Source organism: Vipera berus, assembly GCF_964194415.1.
Source record: "Vipera berus genome assembly, chromosome: 2".
Lineage (NCBI taxonomy): Eukaryota > Metazoa > Chordata > Lepidosauria > Squamata > Viperidae > Vipera > Vipera berus.
Window position 1 is genome coordinate 109,667,893 of NC_138203.1, and position 21,918 is coordinate 109,689,810.

General features: G+C 38.9%; 1 protein-coding gene across 1 annotated transcript in view; it reads left to right on the forward strand.

The window, feature by feature from the left end:
* CASQ2 (calsequestrin 2) overlaps positions 1 to 21,918 on the forward strand; it is a 63,947-nt gene that overhangs the window by 19,014 nt on the left and 23,015 nt on the right. The window contains exons 3-7 of the mRNA XM_081315490.1: positions 4,418 to 4,502; positions 9,488 to 9,588; positions 13,458 to 13,569; positions 14,904 to 14,977; positions 18,018 to 18,148. Coding sequence (XP_081171616.1) covers positions 4,418 to 4,502; positions 9,488 to 9,588; positions 13,458 to 13,569; positions 14,904 to 14,977; positions 18,018 to 18,148 — 503 coding nt within the window. The remainder of the gene's footprint in view (positions 1 to 4,417; positions 4,503 to 9,487; positions 9,589 to 13,457; positions 13,570 to 14,903; positions 14,978 to 18,017; positions 18,149 to 21,918) is intronic.

A 21,918-nucleotide genomic window follows, 5' to 3' on the forward strand; every position in this document is an offset into this window, starting at 1 on the left:
CAATAATTCTAAGGAGATATGCATAGGAAAGGACTTTGTACTGCTAGAGTTTTCATTGTTACCAAAGTGGCCCTCAGGATCACAGTTTTCTTCTTTTTACATATAATAGGTCATACATAAAATAGAAATGCTGGGTCTGCAGGGTGATTGTTTCCCAGAGGTTTTGTGCCCTATTTTTGTTGAGAAGAAAACTCTCAGCTCAGATATTATGATACAATTCAATGCAAGGACAAGGGAAAGTAGGGCTTTTTCCAGCTAAACCTTTTATAGTGCTTGTGTTAAGTATTTATCATAGTTTCATGGGTGGTGTCTTTATTTAGACGTGTTTCTTATACATTTTTCCCCATTTTAGGGCACTTCCAAACTGAAGACTGTAAAATAATCAGAATTGCAAAATAGCCTTTAAAAGGGAGAAATATAAGGTATTTCATTCAAGGAGACAAGAATTAGGACATATGTATAAGATATAGCAGTCATTGCTTGAAAACACTACATATGAGAGGAACTTTGCTATGAACATATTAACACAAGTCTATGGAGATTCTCAGTCATCCAAGTCATAGTTATCCCAAAGATGCTTTTTCCGAGGCAACTGGACTTTCTTGTTTTTCTTTGAAGATGTTTTGCTTCTCAGCCAAGAAGCTTCTTCAGCTCTGACTGAATGGTGGGGATTGGAAGGATTTATATTCCTTGCAGATAGCTGTTTGCATTTGCATTCTTTTAGTGAGTCGTTAGTGTTACCTGGAGGCTTATCTGTGTCTTCAGGGTCATCTGAGTAGTGCAAATGGGTGTGGAGTCTTCTTGGAACTGTTGAAATGACTGTGTTGTAGACTGGAGATAGATGGTGTCATATCCCTCCCCCTCTGTTGAGAGAGGGCTGTTCAGTTTTGACATAGATGGCCTCTTTGGTCATCTTAGATGGCCATAAATGGTTTGAAAGAGAGGTCAAAGAGAGGTAGTTCCACTATAAAGTCCATTGTTATCTATTTCCATGGACACACCCTACAAAAGTCCCATTGGCTTCTCTGGTGGTCTCTTTGCTGCTGCACAAACTGGACAGCTAGCCACATAGCTTTAAATGTATTTTTTCAAAGAAAGCTGCCAAAACTGCTGCTTGGTCAAATCCAGGGTTTTTATGAAACCAAAGTGTCCTGCAGACTTAGAGTCATGTGCCCTGTAAAATAGTGCTCCTCAAGCTCAAGGGTACATACAATTTAGCTCCAACCCAGACCAGTCCATCATGCATGGTACAGTCTTTCTTAACAGCAGTTAGCCACTTATCGAGTTTTAGCGCTCCTTTCAGCTTCTCACACAGTTTATTTGAAATCTCAGACTCCTTTCTCCCCTGAGATCTAGTGGTCACTGGAGTGGCTAGCTGCTTAAAGGGAATTACTGGTTGAATCATTTTGGCTGCAACACTATTGTATTGAGGCAATCTGGATAAAGCGTCCGCCATAAAGTTCTTTGCAACTGGAATATAGTGGAGGGTGAAATTGAACTGGTTAAAGTATTGAGCCCAGTGGACATGCTTAGAGGATAATTTATGGGTGATCTTCAGAGCCTCTATATTTTTATGATTTTTATGATCAGTCCACATTTTGAACTGTGTTTTTGCTCCCTTTTGAAAATGCTGCCAAGTAAGCAAAGCTCACCATACCGCATATGCCTCATTCTCCCATACTGCCCACCTCTTCTTAGTTTCAGTGAGATTTTTAGAGGTGTACCTGCAGAGTTGCAGCATGCTCTGGGCATTCTCTTGTACTAATATAACCCCCATGGCTACATCATTAGCATCTGCTAGTTTGGTCAGGGTGCTTTAACATGGGCTCTGCCACAAACAGCCACTTGAGTTTTCCAAATGCTGCTTGGCATTCCATAATCCACTTAAGTGGCTTACTTGGCTCCAGCTTTCCCTCACTCTTTGTTTTTAAGAGGTTGATAACTGGCAATATGATCTGGATGAATGAGGGAATGAATTATTGGTAGAAATTGGCAAAGCCTAAGAAACTCTGTAAGTGCTTCCAGGTGCAGGGAGGGGCCCACTCTAACACTGCCTGAACTTTTTCTGGGCCCATCTCTACTCCTATATACGGTAACCCAGGTAATCAATCTTATCTTCGTAAAATTCACATTTGGAAAACTTTGCATACAATTCAGCCACTTGGAGTCTCTTTAGGACACCTGCACCAATTTCACATGTTCCTCCATAGTCTAAGTATATATTAACATATCATCCAAATACAGCAACACATGTAAGTAGTCATGCAACACCTCATTGATCAGTTGCATGAAAACATGTCTTTCAGCAGGGGCAACGGATAAACATTTTCCACACACACACAGCATTGAGCCCCCTATAATCAATGCATAAACAAAGAGTTCAATCTTTTTTCTCCTGGAACAACACCAAGCCTGCCATTTATGGTCTAGCCAGTTGAATAAATCCATGTTTTAAATTTTTATCTATGAACACACAAAGCTCTTCTAGCTCTTGCAGAGTCATCAAATAGAGTTTAGGTTTTGGGAGTTCAACCTCAGGAAGAATTTCAATACCACAGTCAGTGGGCAATGAACCAGGAGTACATCAGAGCCCTTCTCACTAAACATATCCCACAGATTGCAGTACCCTTTGGGGATTCTTGGGTACTTGCCTTTTGGGTACTCCTGCAAAGCTGCCCCTAACTCCCTCTTTTCTTTTCTTGTCTTGTCTTGTCTTTGGGCATTGGAATTTTTTTCCCTTTGTTGGCCTCCTTTTGCTGGATTTTTAAGAGACCTCCCCTCTAATTTACATAAGGGTTCCATTTCTGGAGCCAGGACAGTCCAAGTAGGAGTGGTGTCTCCATCCCCAGTGCCACTATAAAACTCAGAGTCTCCTTTTCTTTCCCATCTCATTTCCACTGACTCCATTATAAAATGAGCTCCCCACCTCCCCGCTACTGTCCCATCCAGTTGGCAAAAATCTTTGGCAAGTTGGCCTCTCTGAGTCAAATTTTCCCCATCAATTCTCAGCAGTTCCATTCTCCCACCACCTGCATGCTTCCCTTTCAAAATTCCCATTGCTCCTTCCTCCCCGTTTCCATGGCAACTAGCAGCAAGCTTGAAGGAAAGCGATGATGCCCAGGCTGACAATAGATACCTTGCTGGTTTATGAAGCAGGAGTTACTGCTCAAGAAAATAATCTTGGGTAGAGCGGATAGATCCTGATGAACTTCATGATCTTTAATATCTTGTTTAAATAGGAACATGGATTCATTACATTTAAACAAGATATTAAAGATCATGAAGTTCATGTTTAAATGTAATGAATCCATGTTCCTAGCCCATCAGTAGGAACATCTCCTTGAACTACAATAGCTAATTCACTTCTGCATTCATTGCATTAGAAGAAGCACTGTATCAAGGACATATTATTTTTCTATAGTCAGCACTGTTGAAACCACACCTAAAGTACTTTCTTTAATGAACTGTTTGATAGTGCCTACAACATGGGTCTCCTATCTGTAGAGCTGATGATCAGATCTGACATTTTGAGATCATGTCACAAATGGTCTCAAAATAGTTGACATGATTGTGGACACTCACAAAGAACACTGCTTTCCTGACTCAAATGTTATAGCATGCTGGCTTCCCATGTAATGTTTCTAAATTAAAGGTAAGGGTTCCCCCGCACATGCGTGCTAGTCATTTCCAACTCTAGGGGCCGGTGCTCATCTCAGTTTCAAAGCCGAAGAGCCAGCGCTTGTCCGAGGATGTCTCCGTGGTCATGTGGCCAGCATGACTAGACGCCAAAGGCGCACGGAACGCTGTTACCTTCCCACCGTAGTGGTCCCTATTTTTCTACTTGCATTTTTACGTGCTTTCGAACTGCTAGGTGGGCAGAAGCTGGGACGAGTAACAGGCGCTCACTCTGTTACGCGGCACTCGGGATTCGACCCGCCAAACTGCCGACCTTCTGATCGACAAGCTCAGCGTCCTAACCCACTGAGCCACCGCGTCCCTTTTGTTTCTAAATTAAGAAATGCTAATTGTTCTTTTAAAAAATGAAATAGATTATTATTTCTAATAGCAGGAAGGGTGGCCTATGTGAGCACCACATTGAGTACTCCTAATGTTAGAAGTTCTTCCTCTGAAAACTCTCAAAACTGGTATAGAGTAGTTTTGGGAAATAGACAAAGAAGGAACTAAATTAATTTAGAACTGGAAACAAAGATCTTCCAAACATTTTCAAACAACTTAAGTCTATGTGTTTACATTTACAGGTTAAAATACTTAACACCCAGGGAGTGTGATTCTGGAGTAAGGGTTCTTATAGAGTGCTTATATAGTGTGGAATGGAGGTTGGGATTGCATTCGAGTCATTGTTTTAGACACTTTCACAGTCCTTCTGGACTTATGATTTTTCTGGCTCTTTCTTTAGCTTGCTGCACAGGTCCTAGAGGAGAAAGGCATTGCTTTTGGATTATTGGATTCTAAGAAAGATGCAAAGCTTGCCAAAAAACTAGGTAAGTGTGATCCATTTTTCATTCTTCAAGGTAGTGAGAAATTCCAGCACCATGTTTTTATGACCCAAATCAAGCCAGTATTTGCAGGATAGGTAGCATTGTACTTACTATATTTTATGCATTTCTATTAACCTCCAGGCTTAAATTAAGCCAGTGTGGTTGTGGCACAAACTTTTGCTTTATGTCACTGGCTGAATTCAATAAATAAAATAGAATAGAGCTGGAACAGAGCTTGGGGGTCTTCTAGTCCAGCCCCCTGCTCAAGCAGGAGGTCCTATACCATCTCAGTCAGACGATTGTCCAGTCTCTTTTCAAAAACTTCCAGCGATGGAGTGCCCACCATTTCTGGGGCTAAGCTATTCCATTGGTTAATTGTCCTCACTGTCAGGAAGTTTCTCCTTAATTCCAGGTTGCTTCTCTCCTTAATCAGCTTCCAACCATTGTTTCATGTCCTTCCCTTTGGTGCTTTGGTGAACATCCTGTCCCCCTCTGCCTTGTGGCAGCTCCTCAGATACTGTAACACTGCTATCATGTCTCCCCTATTTTTTCTTTTCTTTAGACTAGCCAAACCCAAGTTCCACAGCTGTTCTTCGTAAGTTTTGGTCTTCAGGCCTTTGATATCTTAGTTGCTCTTCTCTGAATTTTTTCCAGTCTCTCAACATCTTTTTGTGATATGGTGATATTGGTTGCAGTATTCAAGGTGTGGTCTTACTAGGGCTTTATAAAGTGGTACTAATACTTCGCGTGATCTTGATTCTATGCCTCTGTTTATACAACCCAAGATTGTATTAGCTTTTTTGGTTGCTGCTGCACACTTTTGGCTCATAGTTAAATGATTGCCCACCAGGACTCCAAGGTCCCTCTCACAGTTACTGCCTCCAAGCCAGGTCTTGCCCAATCTATATTTGTTCCTTTGGTTTTTCCTGCCTAAGTGTAGGACTTTGCTTTTCTCCACATTGAAACTCATTTTCTGGATAGGGCCCATTGTTCAAGTTTGTCAAGCTCTTTTTGGATCCTGAGTTTGTCTTTTGGGGTTTTGGCTACTTCTGACAGTTTGGTGTCATCTGTGAATTTGCTGAGTTTCCCTTCAATTCCCTCATCTAAGTCATTTATGAAGATATTGAAGAGTACTGGCCCTAAGACGGATCCTTGTGGTACTCCACTGCTTACTTCTCTCCATGTGGATGTAGTGCCATTGAGGACTACTTGTTGAGTACAGTTTTTCAGCCAGTTACAGATCCATCTGGTGGTGATGTTGTCTACTCCACCTTTTTCTAGCTTATCAAGCAGTAGATTGTGGTCTACTTTGTCAAATGCCTTACTGAAATCTAGGTATGCTACATCCACTGTGTTTTGCTGGTCTTTAGTTTAGTTACTTTATCAAAGAATGAGATCAGATTGGTTTGGCATGATCTGTTTTTAAGGAACCCGTGCTGGCTGCTAGTTATGACTTGGTTTGCTTCTAGTTGTTCGCAGATCTGTTTTTTTATTATCTTTTCTAGAATCTGTTGTGATTCCGTGTCAGCTGTGCTCCCAGCAGCTGAGTCCGAGGGATGTGAGGAGGAGGAGGAGGAGGAGTTTGGAGAGCTTTCGGTGTCGGAGGGAGGCTCTGATGCATTACAGGACTCTCAGTCAGAGGAAGAGCCTGGCCCCTCCGGTTGTTTTCTTTATAAGGCTCAGCTGTGTGAGGAGGAGGATTCAGACTCAGATGAGTCTCAGCTGAATCTGTTTAGAGATGCTAGAAACAGAAGGTAGTTGAGCAGAGCAGACCAGAGAAAGTCTATGAAGCAACCCAGTGAAAGGAGGAGAAGGCATTGAGAAGCCACGCCTTGGGGATGCTAATAAAAAGGAAAGGTGTGGGAGGTGCTGGTTGCTGAAGGCAACCATTCATAGAAATCCAAAGAAAATCCTGGTCTGTTCTTGCTAATCTTCCTGTTTGACTCTTGTTTGATGTTTGAATCATTTATTTTTGTTAAGGAAAATATTCTGCTGCTTTTTTGTTGAAGGACTTTATTATTTGCAACTGTAAATAAATTGGGGTTGGTTTTTTCTAGCCTATTGATTTAAAAAGAAAAAAGGTGTTGTCCTTGAAGCAAACTGGGACGGTTGTAGGCTGGAACAGAACAGGATCTTCCCAGGTATTGATGTTAGACTAGTTGGTCTGTAGTTTCCTGGGTCTGTTTTTTTTTCTCTTTCTTGAAGATGGGGACCACATCAGCTCTTTTCCAATCCTCGGGTACTTCCCCGGTGCTCCAGGATTTGTGAAAGATGTGGTGTAATGGTTCTGAGATAACATCTGCCAGCTCTTTCAGAACTCTGGGATGTAATCTGTTGGATCCTGGTGATTTGTATTCATCAAGATTGGAAAGGTGTTCTCTTACCATTTTCTTGCTTATTTTGATTTTTGTTTCTAGTATGTCTTTTGCAGTGTTTTTTGGGGGGGTGTTTGGCTATGGTTTCTTTTTCTGTGAAGACTGATACAAAGTATGAGTTAAGCAGCTCCGCTTTCTCCCTGTTGCCTGTTATTTCCTTGCTATCTTCTCTCTTTAGTGGACCTTGACTTTTTTCTTCTTGTTAATATGTTGGGAGAAAGGTTTTTTTATTGTCCTTGATTTCCATTGCAAGTCTTTGTTCATATTGAGCCTTTGCTTTCCTGACTTCTTCTTTGCATGCTTTGGCTGTCTGCTGATAGTTGGCCTTGGTTATGCACCCCTCTTTCCATTTTTTTGTGTTTGTCCTTTTTGTCTTTTAGTTTGTTAGTGAGATCTTTGTGCAGTCATGCTGGTTTCTTCCTGGATTTCTTGTTTTTCTTTCTCAGTGGTATTGCACTGATCCTGGCTTTTGTGATCACATTTTTCAGGGGTTCCCATGCTTCTTGGGTTGTTTTTCCCTTTAGGATTTTCATCCATGGGATTTTTCCTAGGTTTTCTCTGAGTTTGTTAAAGTCTGCTATTTTGAAGATTAGGACATTGGTTAGATTGTTTTCAATTGGTTTTTGTTGTTAGCTGCGAAGTCGTGTCCGACCCATCGCGACCCTATGGACAACATTCCTCCAGGCCTTCCTGTCCTCTACCATCTTCTGGAGTCCATTTAAGCTCACGCCTACTGCTTCAGTGACTCCATCCAGCCACCTCATTCTCTGTCGTCCCCTTCTTCTATTGCCCTCGATCTTTCCCAGCATTAGGCTCTTCTCCAGTGAGTCCTTCCTTCTCATTAGGTGGCCAAAGTATTTGAGTTTTAGCTTCAGGATCTGGCCTTCTAAAGAGCAGTCAGGATTGATCTCCTCTAGGACTGACCGGTTTGATCGCCTTGCAGTCCAAGGGACTTGCAGGAGTCTTCTCCAGCACCATAGTTCTTCAATTGGTAGTGTTTGCATTATATTAAACTCCAGTATGGCGTGGTCACTTTCACTGAAGGTTCCAGCAATTTAGATTCCCTCTATCACTTTTTCTCTATTTGTAAGGATTATGTCCAATATAGCTTTGCATCTAGTTCCCTCCTCCACCTTTTGGGTGGCAAAGTTGTCAGGTAGGTTGGTTAGGAATCTGTTTGATCTCTCGCTCACTGCAGAATTTGTCTCCCAGTTGATATCTGGATGGTTGAAGTCTCCCATTATTACTGTGGTGTGCTTCCTGCATACATTTGTTAACTGATTGGCAAAGAGTTCATCTGTTTCTTCTGGTTGATTGGGTGGCCTGTAATATACACCTATGGTGATGTCACTTTTTTTCTCTTTTATATTGACCCATAGACATTCTGGAGAGATTTTGTCTTGGGTCATGTGCATTTCTGCAGATATGTAGTGTTCTCTTACATATAGTGCAACTCCCCCTCCTTTTTTGTAGACCTGTTTCTTTTGAACAATTTGTATCCATCCATCTGTCCATTCCATTCATGGGTTTCGTCCCACAGGTTTCTGTTATGCCAACTATGTCATACCCTCCCTCGTGTACTATTGCTTCTAGTTTGCCTTGTTTGTTCCCCAAGTTTTGAGCGTTTGTGTATAAGCAATTTAGACTTTTATACCTGTCTGTATGTATGTTTCCTGTATCTCCTGATTGTTGTTTGGGTTTTTCTTTTTTCTCATCACTGCCTATCTCGTTGTTTGTTTTGTTTTCTTCTGATTTGTGATTAGTTTTGGGTTCTAGAGATTCTAGAGATTGGTCACACTCCCCCCTCAGTTTTAGTTTAAAGCCCTTCTGATGAGTTGGCCTAGTCTTTTTCTGAGTACATTTTTCCCTGTTTTCATGAGTGTAGCCTATCCCTTGCCAAGAGTCCCTCATGTAGAAAATGCAGTTTGTGATCCAGGAAACCAAAGTTTTCTTGGCGACACCAACCCTAGCCAGTGATTTATTTCTGAGATTCTTTTATCTCTCAGTGGGTGTTGGCCTTTCATTGGGAGCACTGATGAGAAGACTACATGTGCTCCTAGCTTCTTAACTTTGTTGCCTAGTTGTTTGTAGTTCTTCACTATTGCACTCAGGTTGTTTGTTCTGTTGATCTCGGCCACATCTTTGATTTTTGCTCCAGGGAGACAGCATACCTCCCTGGATTATATGTCTGGTCTACAGATGAATGGTTCTGTTCCTTTGAGGATGGAGTCTCCTATTACCAACATTCTCCTTTCTTTTTTTGTGTGTGTGGGGGGGTGTGCAGTCTGGGGTGCTTTTCTGTTTGTTCAAACTTACTTATGCAAAAAATAGTTCTAATTATACAGCAGCAACAAATCTACTTTTTCACTGCAAAAATCAAGATGACCAGCAAAGAGATGTTTGCTTATCAAACTCTTTGCTTCTTTCTAGTGGCCATTTGGATTTGCACTCCAGATCTTACAATACTATGTATTTTATGAGTAAGTTTCTTCAGAACCCATAGTGAGCTAAAATATTTAATTGTATCTTATGTAGGAAAAATGACTTGTATTATTCTTCACTCACCCTGAAGCAATGATCATGCATTTACTTGCATTTTTGTCTTCTTTCCAGGTTTGGATGAAGAAGGAAGCCTATATATCTTTAAGGAGGATCATGTAATAGAGTTTGATGGGCAAATGTCAGCAGATGTCTTGGTTGAATTCCTATTAGATGTAGGTTCATCCTGTTTTGCAGTAGAAATAATACATTATTATTAATGCTACTTACATGGATGTTCTTTTGCCAAGGAACACAAATAATATAGTGGAATGCAAATCATATATTTTAAGTTAAAGAAACAACATTATTTCCATTCAAAACTGATGGTATCAGTTTCCAGTTTGATGTCATGGCATAATGTTTGAGTTTGCCCAGCTGGGAACCCTAAAAAGGGTTGAAAGTTGCCCCAAAGAGGCAATGAAGGAGGGGACCCTTGTTGATCATGGAGGGGTGGCGGCCCTTCTGCTGGATCCAAGGAAGCCCTCCAAACCAGCAGGGGAAAGACTGGCTACATTCATGTGGTCAGTCAGAAGCTGCTGACAACCAAAGACAAGCACTAACTAGAAATTTCTGAGCAACATGGATGGAACTGAGTGAGACTTTATCCTCTTTTTATGGCCCTAACACTACTTTCCTGGAAAAAAGAATGCCAAAGCAAAGAATTCTCCCTGATGAGAGAGGGAAGGGAAGTTATTGCCCTGATCCCTCAGGAAAAGAAAAGCAGCAAATTAATAGCTTTGGGGGAAAATAGAGGAAACTACAAGATCAATATGGAACTAATACAGATCTATAGCTTTGAAATTTGGGGACTAAAAGTACCTTTGAGACTTTTTTTTAGAAAAAAATATTTGAAAGTTTGCAAAATAAGCTTTGATTTGGCACTAAATTTATTATGGTTAAGGGAAACTTGGCTTGAAGCCCAGACTCAGATAAGACTCTTTGTTGTTCCTTGACACTTTCACTTTTGTAGACTACAGCTGGGAAAAGGGAAAAACAAAAACTCTTGGGCTGCTCATCTGGGTTGGGGACCCAATTGGACTATAAAGACTACATACAAAAACAAAATGAGTGTTCCATACTCAGCCTTAAATGGTAAAAAAATAATCTTCAACACCTGTCTCCAAAGCTCCCTGCTTGATATATAAAAAAATGTTAATGAATCTCAGGAAGAAATTCTTTCTATGTTGAAATCAATCCAAGAGACAATTGTTTTATTTCATGATGAGGCGAAAAATAACACAAATTATATAAAAGAACTATTTTCTAACCTAAACTTACAAATCCAGACAATGACTGCAAAGAAAGAACTAATAACCCAGAAAACAGAAGGAAAATTAGAAAAAACGGATCCAAAGATGGAGGACCTAAAGGAAGGAATTAACAGACAGATACAGACAAATGAAAAATTAGAAGATGAAGTGATAACACCCGAAATGGAAAAGACATCATACTTGTCAAGATCTCAGAACACATTTGAGTATAAGGATGAAAAGCTGATCAAATGGATGATAAAGCTGTTAGGAGAAATGCTGAATGTTGACAAACAAGAAATGAAAAGAAAAACTGAAGAAGAATGAAGGCTGTTTAATGCAGGGCTTTTCAACCAGTGGTACGGGTACCACCTGTGGTACATTGGCACCTGGCAGGTGGTACGCGACCATCTTAGAGAAGTGATAGCAGGGGAGGGGAATGAGCTGAACTGGTGGTAGCACCGCACAAGCCTGAGTGAGAGATGGCTGGAGCTGCAGGGCTGTCAGGGCTCAGCAGAAGTGCCAGGATCAGCACCAGGCTCCAGCTGGAGCTCAGTGCTGATCCCGGTGCTTCTGCTGAGCCCAGAAGAAGCACCGATCATCTGGAATGTTGCAACATCCCCAGGGTCATGTGATTTACATTCAGATGCTTGGCAACTGATTCATATTTATGATGGTCACGGTGTCCCAGGGTCATGTGAAGTGACCAAAACCTGCTGCAACCACCCAGCAGAGGGGGGGAAAAATAAAAACCAAACACCCCACCCCCGCTGCCAATCCTCAACAAATGCTCACAATGAAAACCTCGGACAGGAGGAAGAGCACTGCCAGGCGGGCAGACAGGCAGGTGTCTTGCTTGGCTGTGGCTTGGGGGACACTTTTTTCAGTGTTATTGTAACTTCAAACAGTCACTAAACAAACTGATGTAAGTCGAGGACTACCTGTACTTCATCACTTTTTTCCTTTTTGGGGGTTATCACGTTTGTGATATCTTGCTAGGTAACTGGTGGTACTTGGATGTTACCATATCCTAAAAGTGGTATAATGGGTGAAAAGGTTGAAAAGCCCCGGTTTAATGAATATAAAAGGGTTGAGCATTCTTCCAAAAACACCTCAACCAAATTATTTTCCTCATTCCAAACTATATATACAAAAGCAGAGGAAGAACTACTTAATGATTTAAATGTACTGACTTGGAAAGTTATTTGGCAAAGGAAGAAAGCTAGAGTAAGACTGAAGAAAATAGAGGTTCTGACCTATTGGATGGGATATTAGACTACTAAACAGATGTTTGAATATAGCTAAGAAAATAGATAACTGTTAGAAATAAAAATATTATAATTAGAAGGATAGGATTTGTAACTAGAATATTATAGATTTTAAGTGCAAATGCAATTGAGCTATATTTTGGCTAGAAAAGATATTATAAATTGATACTATCAATATTATGTATAATACCAGAAAAATATGATGAAGATGTCTATATTTAATTGTATATGTATTAACAGTAACAAGAATTGTATTTGCCCAGTATGGAAAAATGCATACTACCAGAAGAAGAGAGGACCAAGGAAGCACTGGATGGTGTAGTATTGGACTAGACTAGTGGTGGCGAACCTATGGCATGCGTGCCAGAGGTGGCACTCAGAGGCCTCTCTGTTGGCATGTGTGCCACTGCTGGCAGCAGCAGGTCCATTTAGTCGCCACCACTGCCCGGAGCAGGAGCCCCACCCAGCACAAAGGAGGCAAAGCGGCTGACTAGCAAGCTCAAGTAGAGATGGTAGAGCAGAGGTCACCAACCATTGTTGATTGGAGGACTGGAAGAAAAGGGAGGGGGAAGCATTTTCGTGTGTGCATGCACAGGGCCATGAGCATACATGCGCTGCAAATGGGGCAGAGCTAGTACCTGTGTGATACTCACTAGCCCTGCCCCGTTCTTGCGTGGTGCAGCGCCTTGTATTAGCCTTGCAGCACGGTGGCCCATTTTTGGACCCCTGTTTTTGGTGTGCCAGAGGCAGCACTCAGAGGTGCCTCCCTGCCCACCCCTCCCTAAGGGCACCATAATACTGATGCACCCCTGGCACTTTGCAATAAATAAGTGGGATTTGGGTTGTGGTTTGGGCTCTCGGTCTCTAAAAGGTTTGCCATCACTGGACTAGACTGAGAAAGTTAATATGTACCACTGAATTACTAATAGACCCAGACAACATGTTGCTTATTAAGTACTTACGATTATAAAATTATAAAATTAATAAAATATTTATTAAAAACCCTGATGGTATCTATTAAAATGAATAATTCTCAAAATGCTTCTTTTAGATGAGCCCAAATTAATTTTACCAATAAATTCATGAGAAAGATCAACTTCAGCCACTTGATTTCACTTATTTAAAACAGGAACTCTAAGGATTCAGTATTTCAAGGGTTGCCTATTCCAATTCAGTCTATTTTTATAGATCCCCAAATTGATAGTCAAGCCCACTGTTTAAATGGGAAAACTACAATTTCATGACATAAATTGTCTCCTCTTTAAAGAATACAAAAATGTTGAGAGCCAGCTTGGCCACAGGTGGATTTACCCGTGAATATAAAATGTGAATGTATAAGCCATCTGAGCCACTGACCTTCATTAGGCTGCGTTAGTGAGGTTTTTTTAAAGTTTCTGTTCTGTTTTTTGGTGACAAAGACACTGAGAATACAACTTTCCATGATTCTCCTTGGATTCAGCATGACGTTTTCCATCACTGCATTTATGTTAAGTTGTTCCTATCAAACTTCTTTCTTCCTGACAGCTGATGGAAGATCCTGTAGAAATCATTAACAACAAACTGGAACTTCAAGCCTTTGACCACATGGAGGAGGAAATCAAACTTATTGGCTACTTCAAAGGAGACGATTCAGAACGTATGTTCTAAGTCACAATGAAATCTGAAGAGAGCTGGAAAGCAGTATCATTTTTTTTCCTTTGGTTTGAAATGAATTGATATGTTTCTTAAAACATTTGTACATTCTTTAAAACATGCATTGTGTGTAGTCCTGCATAGAATAGTATAGATGTTCAAAGTAGGTATATATTGTACGTATATATTTTCTGCCCTTGCCCAACTCATCCAAGGTTTGAAAAGCTCCTTGTATTACAAGGCAACGTGCTCTGTTACACCTACTCCAATCTTATTTAGGTCTCTGAGACTGTGATTCTGTAAACACTGAATTAGAAATGAGGTATTTTCTGTGTGGCAGTAGTAAAAAAAAAACCCACACTGAAGTGTGATCCTCTCCGCTGGATTGGAAATGCAGTACAAGTAAAAAAATTCGAACCCAAAGCAGAATGACTCAGGGGCCAGAGGGAATTGGGCATGCACCCACTGGGTGATTGAACAGGAGCTTTGGAGAATAAGTCAACCACCCACTTCTCAGTGGCAGCCCCCTTTGTACCAGAAGGCAACTATCACATCATCCCTAATTGTTCTCTTCGTTAGGCTAGACATACCTAGTTCTCTTCGCTATTCCTAGTGGAATTTATCTTGCAGTCCCTTATCATCTTAGTTGCTCTTCTCTGCACTCTTTCCCCCTGGGTCTCAGCCTCTTTCTTGTATCATGGTGACCAGAACTGGATGCAGTATTCCAAGTGTGGCCTCACTAGTGCAGTATAATTTCATCCAATAAAATCCTTGAACTAATAGATTAGTCATAGAAACTTATAGTAGAGAACATATAATGACATTAATGTAATTTATTTTTCCTACCTTTTATTTAAACTTAGAATGTGTTTTCACCACATAAAGTATGTGTTTGAGATAGTTAGGTCTAGTGGTTAAGGCACCAGTCTTGAAACCAGAAGACCATGAGTTCTAGTCCACCTTAGCCATGAAAGCCTTCTCATAGGGTTGTTGTAGGGAAAATAGGAAGAGGAAGGTGTGTTGAATTATTTGCCTTGGGTTATTTGTAAAAATATTAAAGGTGAGATACAAACAAATAAATAAATTCAGTATGCTAACTCGAGCCACTATAATCCTGATTTATGAAAAATTCTCCCAAAAATTCCATTAAGTATTCATCTAAGTTTTTTCCGAGGCTTGTATTGCTTATAGTAAACCATTTACCTATACATAACATTTTTGACAATATTTTCACAATGGGTGATGGCTAGTATATGGGCTACAGTGATACCGAATATTGTATTGCTCTTAATTTAAACAAATAAAATGTGATTCTTTTTCCTTTTTCCTCTTTCTCAGATTACAAAGCATTTGAAGAGGCAGCTGAACACTTCCAGCCTTATATTAGGTTCTTTGCCACATTTGACAAAGGGGTAAGGACACAAAGATTCCCATGCTGATCTGGTGATTGGGAAAGCTTCAGGTGCATTGTATGATTCTGATTATCTGGAACCATTTCAGTCGGCCTTAGAGCTAGAATAAGGTATTGTTTGGGTTGTTCTGGTAGATGGACTATGCCAGAAATTGAATTATGGTGAAGAGAAAGAATATGACCATTCTGGTTCTATTGGACCTCTTGGCATGTTTTATATGTATCCTTTTCTGTTCTCAAATCTTCACTAAGGTTTTTGTGCAGTAATACTGACTTTGTCTGCTATATGCTTCTTTCCCTCATTGGAATTATTTATAGCTTTTTTTTAGTATCTCTTTCTCACCCATTTCTTTTTTTCTCTGAAGCTCTCTTCCATGAAATACTTCTTATTGCTGAGTTCATTAAAACTGAGGCAAGGGGAGCTTAACTCCAAGGGTTAAGCTCCCCTTGCCTATAACTTCAGCTATATACGATCATTTCCCCAAATCTGCTTATTTCCCAGGACTTTTTTTCTCATAGAATGCCCAGAATGGAGTTCTGGCACATTTTTTGGATGGAACCTTGTAGAGTTGTATGATGTGTGTGAGTTCCGGCACCTTTTTTTTAACAAAAAAAGCACCACTATTTCCTACTAAGTTAAGACCAGCTGGTTCTCTTGTGCCACCCTCTCCATTATCTACAGGATAAAATTATCAGCATGACAGGTCAGAAAGATCATGCTTGCAAGAGTATGTCTTCTAATCAATATTAAGTCAATTAATGTCCCCCATGAGTATGATTTTATTTTTATCCCACCTTTATTATTTTATGAATAACTAAAAGCAGCAAACAAACTCAATGCACTTTCTCCCTGCTATTTTCCCTAGTACAACTTTGTCTGGTGGGTTGAGCTGAGAGTGACTGGACCAAAGTCATCTGCTGGCTTTCATACCTTAAGATGGGACTAGAATTCATAATCTCCTTGGTTTCTAGCCTGGTGCCTTAACCACTAGACAAAATTGGATCACCTTCATTTTATTTTGGAAGATATTTTGGTTCAGCAGCAGTACGAGATACCAACAATGATACTCTTTTCATTTATTTCTTTATTTTGTGTAGCATTGTTAAGTTAATTTGTTGGGATGTTTCAGCAGGAAAACTTATTTTTAATTTATAATGCAATCTCTCCTTTTCTGTGTCTTCTGTTCCTTTTGCACAGTTAGTATATTTCAACTACTATAATCCAGCTGTGGGATCACCTCTCCAGGTCTTTTTTAGACCTATTTATAATATTTACTTTCTGTTCTAAAAGCATAAGTTCATAACATTTATATACCATATTCTGAATATGAATGTAGAGAAAATGAAGGCCATTAAATTATGAGCTTATATTTTAACGGTTTTTTTTTATTTCAGAGAGCCTATTTCAACAACATTCTTACTTTCTACAATGCTCACATTCTTGATTCATGATTTTCATTTTAGTGAAGGAAAATTCCAAAATGTCCTTTATAACAGGGGTTCCCAACCTTTTGGGCACCAGGGACCAGTTCCATGGAGAGAGGATTTTCTGTGGACCGGAGGGTGTGTAGTTTTGTGAGCTGCCTGCATCTCGCGGATGGGGCTTTGCTTGTTTGTGCAGACCAGTTGCTGGCATGCTGCGGCCTGCTACTGGTCCACAGACTTGGGGTTGGGGATCCCTGCTTTATAACAATCGGTCGTGCCCCTGCAAGTCAAATACAGAAGAATCCTTAAGTCCTGTATTATTATATAGGCTGTTTTATACAGTAGAAATATTGCACCACTTTTAGTGGACTCTCCAGGATGTAGAGATTATTTTTACAATTACATTACTGTTGTTGGCTGATAAATATGACTGTACAGTGGTGCTGGTCTAAAAACCAAGGGACTGTGAGTTCTAGTTCCACCTTAGGCATGAAAACTAGCTGGGTGACCTTGGACCAGTCATTCTCTTTCAGCCCAACCCAAACCTCATAGTGTTTTTGTTGTGGAGAAAATCGAAGAAAGGTATATTCTGTATGTTTACCACTGAGCTTATTTTATGCAGCTAGACTGCTATTCTAGCATCATGACTTTAGAAATACTATTTTTAGTGCCAAAAAATATAAATGTTCATAACAAAATATATAAAAAATCTTGTCTGTTTTAAAGATAAAAATTATATGCTGAACATTATATGCTAGTGCAAACAATATTTTTGCTTTCTAGCTTTCAAAACAGTATTGCTGATGACATGGAGTTTAAACTTAGAAATCAGATGGAATATTTTTAACATTTGAAAAACATTCATAATAATATTGTCAATATTGTCAAGGCAAGAAATAATGGATGGAAACTAACTCATCCTCTTCACAACCTGTTTTCCTTGTTACCTTCTGGGAGGAGGCTTCATGGTATCCATAGCAGAACATCCACATTCAACCATAGTTTCATTCCATACAGTATTAACCTTGTGAACTCTCAGGCTTCCTCCTTCCATTATATATTCAAGTTGGACACTATTTAATATTTTATTGTTATGTATATGTAGGGGTGTGGGTCTATACATATGTTGTATGTAGTATGTTTTAGGTGTGTGTCTCACTTTGAGAGCGGGCAACTAAATTTCATTTTTGATGTGCGCCATTGTGCCCACAGTAAAAAATGACAATAAAAATTATCTTATCTTATCTTATCTAAGGAGAGAACCAACCTAGAACTAAAAAGAAATTTCCTGATAGTGAGAATAATTAAACAGTGGAACAACTTGCCTTCTGAAGTTGTGGGTGCTCCATCACTGGAAGTTTTTAAGAAGAGACTGGACAGCCCTTTGCCTGAAATAATATAGGGTCTCCTTTTTGAGCAGGGGGCTGGACTAGAAGACCTCCAAAGTCCCTTCCAACTCTGCTATTCTATGTTCTATGATGTGTCCTAAACATTTAAAGTGTAGTTTTCAGAAATAGAAATTACTATTGTTAAGTTTACAATATCTATATGTACCATATGTTTCAGCAAAATAAATTGCTATAATTTACCAATGTAACATTTCCCATTTCTTATAGGTGGCCAAGAAATTGGGCCTAAAGCTAAATGAGGTGGATTTCTGTGAACCATTTATGGATGATCCCATCCGTGTTCCTGACAAGCCATATACTGAAGAAGAATTGGTTGAGTTTGTGAATGAGCACAAAAGGTACAAAGAATGGCATGAACATTTCACTTACATTTCTATCAATATCTATCTATCTATCTATCTATCTATCTATCTATCTATCTATCTATCTATCTGTCTGTCTGTCTGTCTGTCTGTCTGTCTGTCTGTCTATCTATCTATCTATCTATCTATCTATCTATCTATCTATCTATCTATCATCTATCTAATTTATATAGCTGCCTACTCACTCACTGAAACTCTAGGTGGATTACAAGCAATAAAACACAGTATAAAAAAATACTCCTGCCTGGTGATAACACACAGTCAAATAAGCCATTTGATGGACTCCATCCCACTCTGGGTTCCCCGGGCCCACTGGCAGAATCAGGTGAATACCCTGAAGAGGGCCTTACAAAAGAGTGTAAAAGTGGGGGCTAGTCTACATTTTGAAGGAATGATATACCAAAGGGAGGGAGACACCATGAAGAAGGCTCTTCTTCTGGGTCCCACCAGACATACCTCCTTAGGGGATGGGACCTACAACATTCCTTGCCTTCTCACTCTAGTCTAGAGGATCAGATGGATGTGACTGGCAAGACATGGTCCCTCAGATAACCTGGTCCCAAGCCATGAAGGGCTTTAAAGGTGATAACCAGCACCTTGAATTGCACTCAGAAGCAAATCAGCAACCAATGCAGCTCCCACAGAAGAGATAACACATGTGCACACCAAGGTCTCCACAAAACCATGTGTGTTGAATTCAAGTGCCAATCCTAGAAAAATGGTGAATTTATATTTTTTCCCTCCTGAGATTGGTAGAGTTATTATATCTAGAGCTGGTTAATGGTTAGTGTTTTGTAAGGATTTCTGTCATGTTCTTGCTAAAACCTGGAGAAAATTACAAATTACCATACATTTGGTAACTGAAAAAGAGGATGCAGTGGAGACTTCTAGTTTTGTGAGATAGTGACCGGTTGTGGGCTTGCAGATTCTCCTCACCTCGGCAGCTAATTTCGCCTTGCCAGGGGAGCCTAAATGGGTCTAAGTCACCCTGGAGAGGTGATGAAGAAAGAAGGGTGCTCCAGTGATTCTGGAACAGTGGCAGCCATTCCATTTGACTTGGGGAAAGCCTTCTAACCTGAAAGGAGAAAGGCTGGCCGTATTGCATCGATCAGCCCAGGCTACTTGCAACCAAAGTCCAAAAGCACTAACCAGCATAACTGTGAACAGCGTGCTTGAAACTGGGTGAGGATTTCGATCTTCTCTTTTCTATTTTACATTTAATTTCTTGGAAAATATCCCCAAGAAGCAAAATACCTCTGAAAGGGAAGGAGGGGGATTTCCACCCCACCCTTATACTAAAGAAAGCGGCGAATTAATCTTTTTATGGAGGATCAAACTATACGGAAGTGAAATAAATATAAAACCTGAAACTTAAAACTTAAATCTGGATGAATCTAAAATTGTTTTAATGGTTAAGACTCTCATTTTAAAAATAATTGTTCATTTTGGAAATTGAAAAACAAATAGTTGCTGACAACTAGTGGCAGATGAGGACTATGAAACCCATGACTTTAACATAAGACTTGGCAAAATCTGAGAAAAGCTAATATGTGTCTGTGACCTTCAAAGCTTTAACAACAAAGAACAGCTGTGACAAAAAAAGACAATAATCTGGGCTGTAGACAAAGAGAGAATTATAAATTTCAGGAAAAAAATCTTTTTTGAACTATTTGGATTACAAATATCTATCTAGATTGGGACTATAAAGCTATTTACAGAGAGAAGAAAGGAAGAGGAAAACTCAAATTCTTGGCCATCATGGATCAGAGACATGTAGAAAGAACATATCAAGAAAACATAAATACTTCACAGGAAGAGATATATAGTATACTGCAACTAATTCAAATAACAATGACTTTAAACCACAAAGAAATCCAAAATAACTTTGAAAATATAAATCAATCTATTTCCAAGTTAACTCTACAACAAAAAAATTCCCAGAAAACAACAACAGAGAAGGAGCAGTTAAAACAGATAAATGGATATAGAATTGAGAATAGAGACTTTAAGATGGAACTTAACAAAACAAGGAAACATGATTTAATCCTAGTGGAAAAAAATTCACAAGAACTGGAAAAAACAACTTGCAAAATAAATCTGAGGACAAGAAAACAGATTGGATAAAATGGACTGTAGAGATGTCAGGAACATTGGAGAGAAAGGAAATGATAAGAGAAGCAGAGAGAAAGAAAAAGAAAAAGATTTTCAACAAACATGGAAAGGCAGAAGTCCCGTACAAAGACACTTCTCCTGATTTATATTTTATATCTACAGCAATATTTACGAACATACCGAAAAACTTTTTGATTCAGCAAAATACATTGATGAAGAAAGACACTGGGCAAAAGAAAAAAAACTAAAGTGGAAACTAAGAAAATAGATGATGGGACTTACCAGCGAGAATACTTAAAAAAGAAACATTTGTTTGAATATGGTTAAAAAATAGAAGTTTTGGAATATATATGTCACTCTAAGAGAGATGAATTCTCTAAATATAATATAGTGTGCCTTTCCCCCTTTTTTGTTCTCTTTCTTGATATGAGTAATATAAAAAAGTTGAAATGACTTAAATAAAGGAAATGTTTTAGATATTTAAATGTGATTGAATTTAAGAAAATTATAATGGATAAAAATGTTTTGAATAAAAATTAAAGGACTAGATGACTAAATGTATTAAATGAAATGTTTAAAGATTAAACATATTTATAATTATGGTTAAAAAGAATTTAGGAAATAAATACATATTAGCTTAGGAGGGATATATATTTTAAGTAGTATGTTATTTTTTATGCTTCTTTCCCTTGCTTTTCTTTCTTTTTTTCTACTGTTTTATCTATTTCTTAAGAAATATAAAAGTGTGAAATGTTTCATATGGAAAAATAGAGTTAAATTCTTAAATGTAATTAATTTTTGAGAAAATCTTAACCAGTAAGAATATCTAGAATTTGGTGGGAGAAACAAAAAATAAGGACTGTAACAGGATCTATGATAAGGCAACCAGAATGATTGGATAGTAAAGAAAAATTATATTGATGTGATTACTATTTTTAGAAAAATTATATATTTAATTGTTATCTATCAAAACAATAAGAATTGTATTAACTCAATGTTTGCAAAAGAGGATATTTGGGGAAAAGAGGAAATCAACTAAAACTATTATGTGGATTATGGATTATAGAAATCAATTGTTAGTGACTGTTTTACAAATGTAACCCAGACAACACAATGTTCACCAATTATTAAGTGATTTATGTTTTTTTAAAAAAAACAAAAAAATATATTACAAAAAAAAGAAGATCCAATAGCTGGATGCTTTCAAGGTTCCTATGTATCTGTGAAAAGTACAAAAGAGTGAAGATCTATTAACTAGTACAAAAAGCCTTCCCCCTCACATCACTGTAATCCACAAGGCTTTGTCTACATTCCCTACCTTATTCATTTCAATGTTTATTTGAAAGTCCAGTTCATATAAAGATTTTGCTATTCAACTCTCCTCTCAGGAAAAGAATCTGTTCTATCTACATGGGTAGCAGAGAAAACAAGAAGAGAAAAAGCAATATAATACTTTGAGCCTGATAGAATCAGCCACACAGAGTGCTGTTATTCAGGTTAATACCATCTTCTCTGAATACTCTCCAGCCCTTCTGTATTTGTTGAAGAATAACTGTAATGTTTAATGGAATTGGTTTCTGATCTGTCAGTCATGCTTTCCTAATCTACTTTCCCTACACATATTCTTATGAATT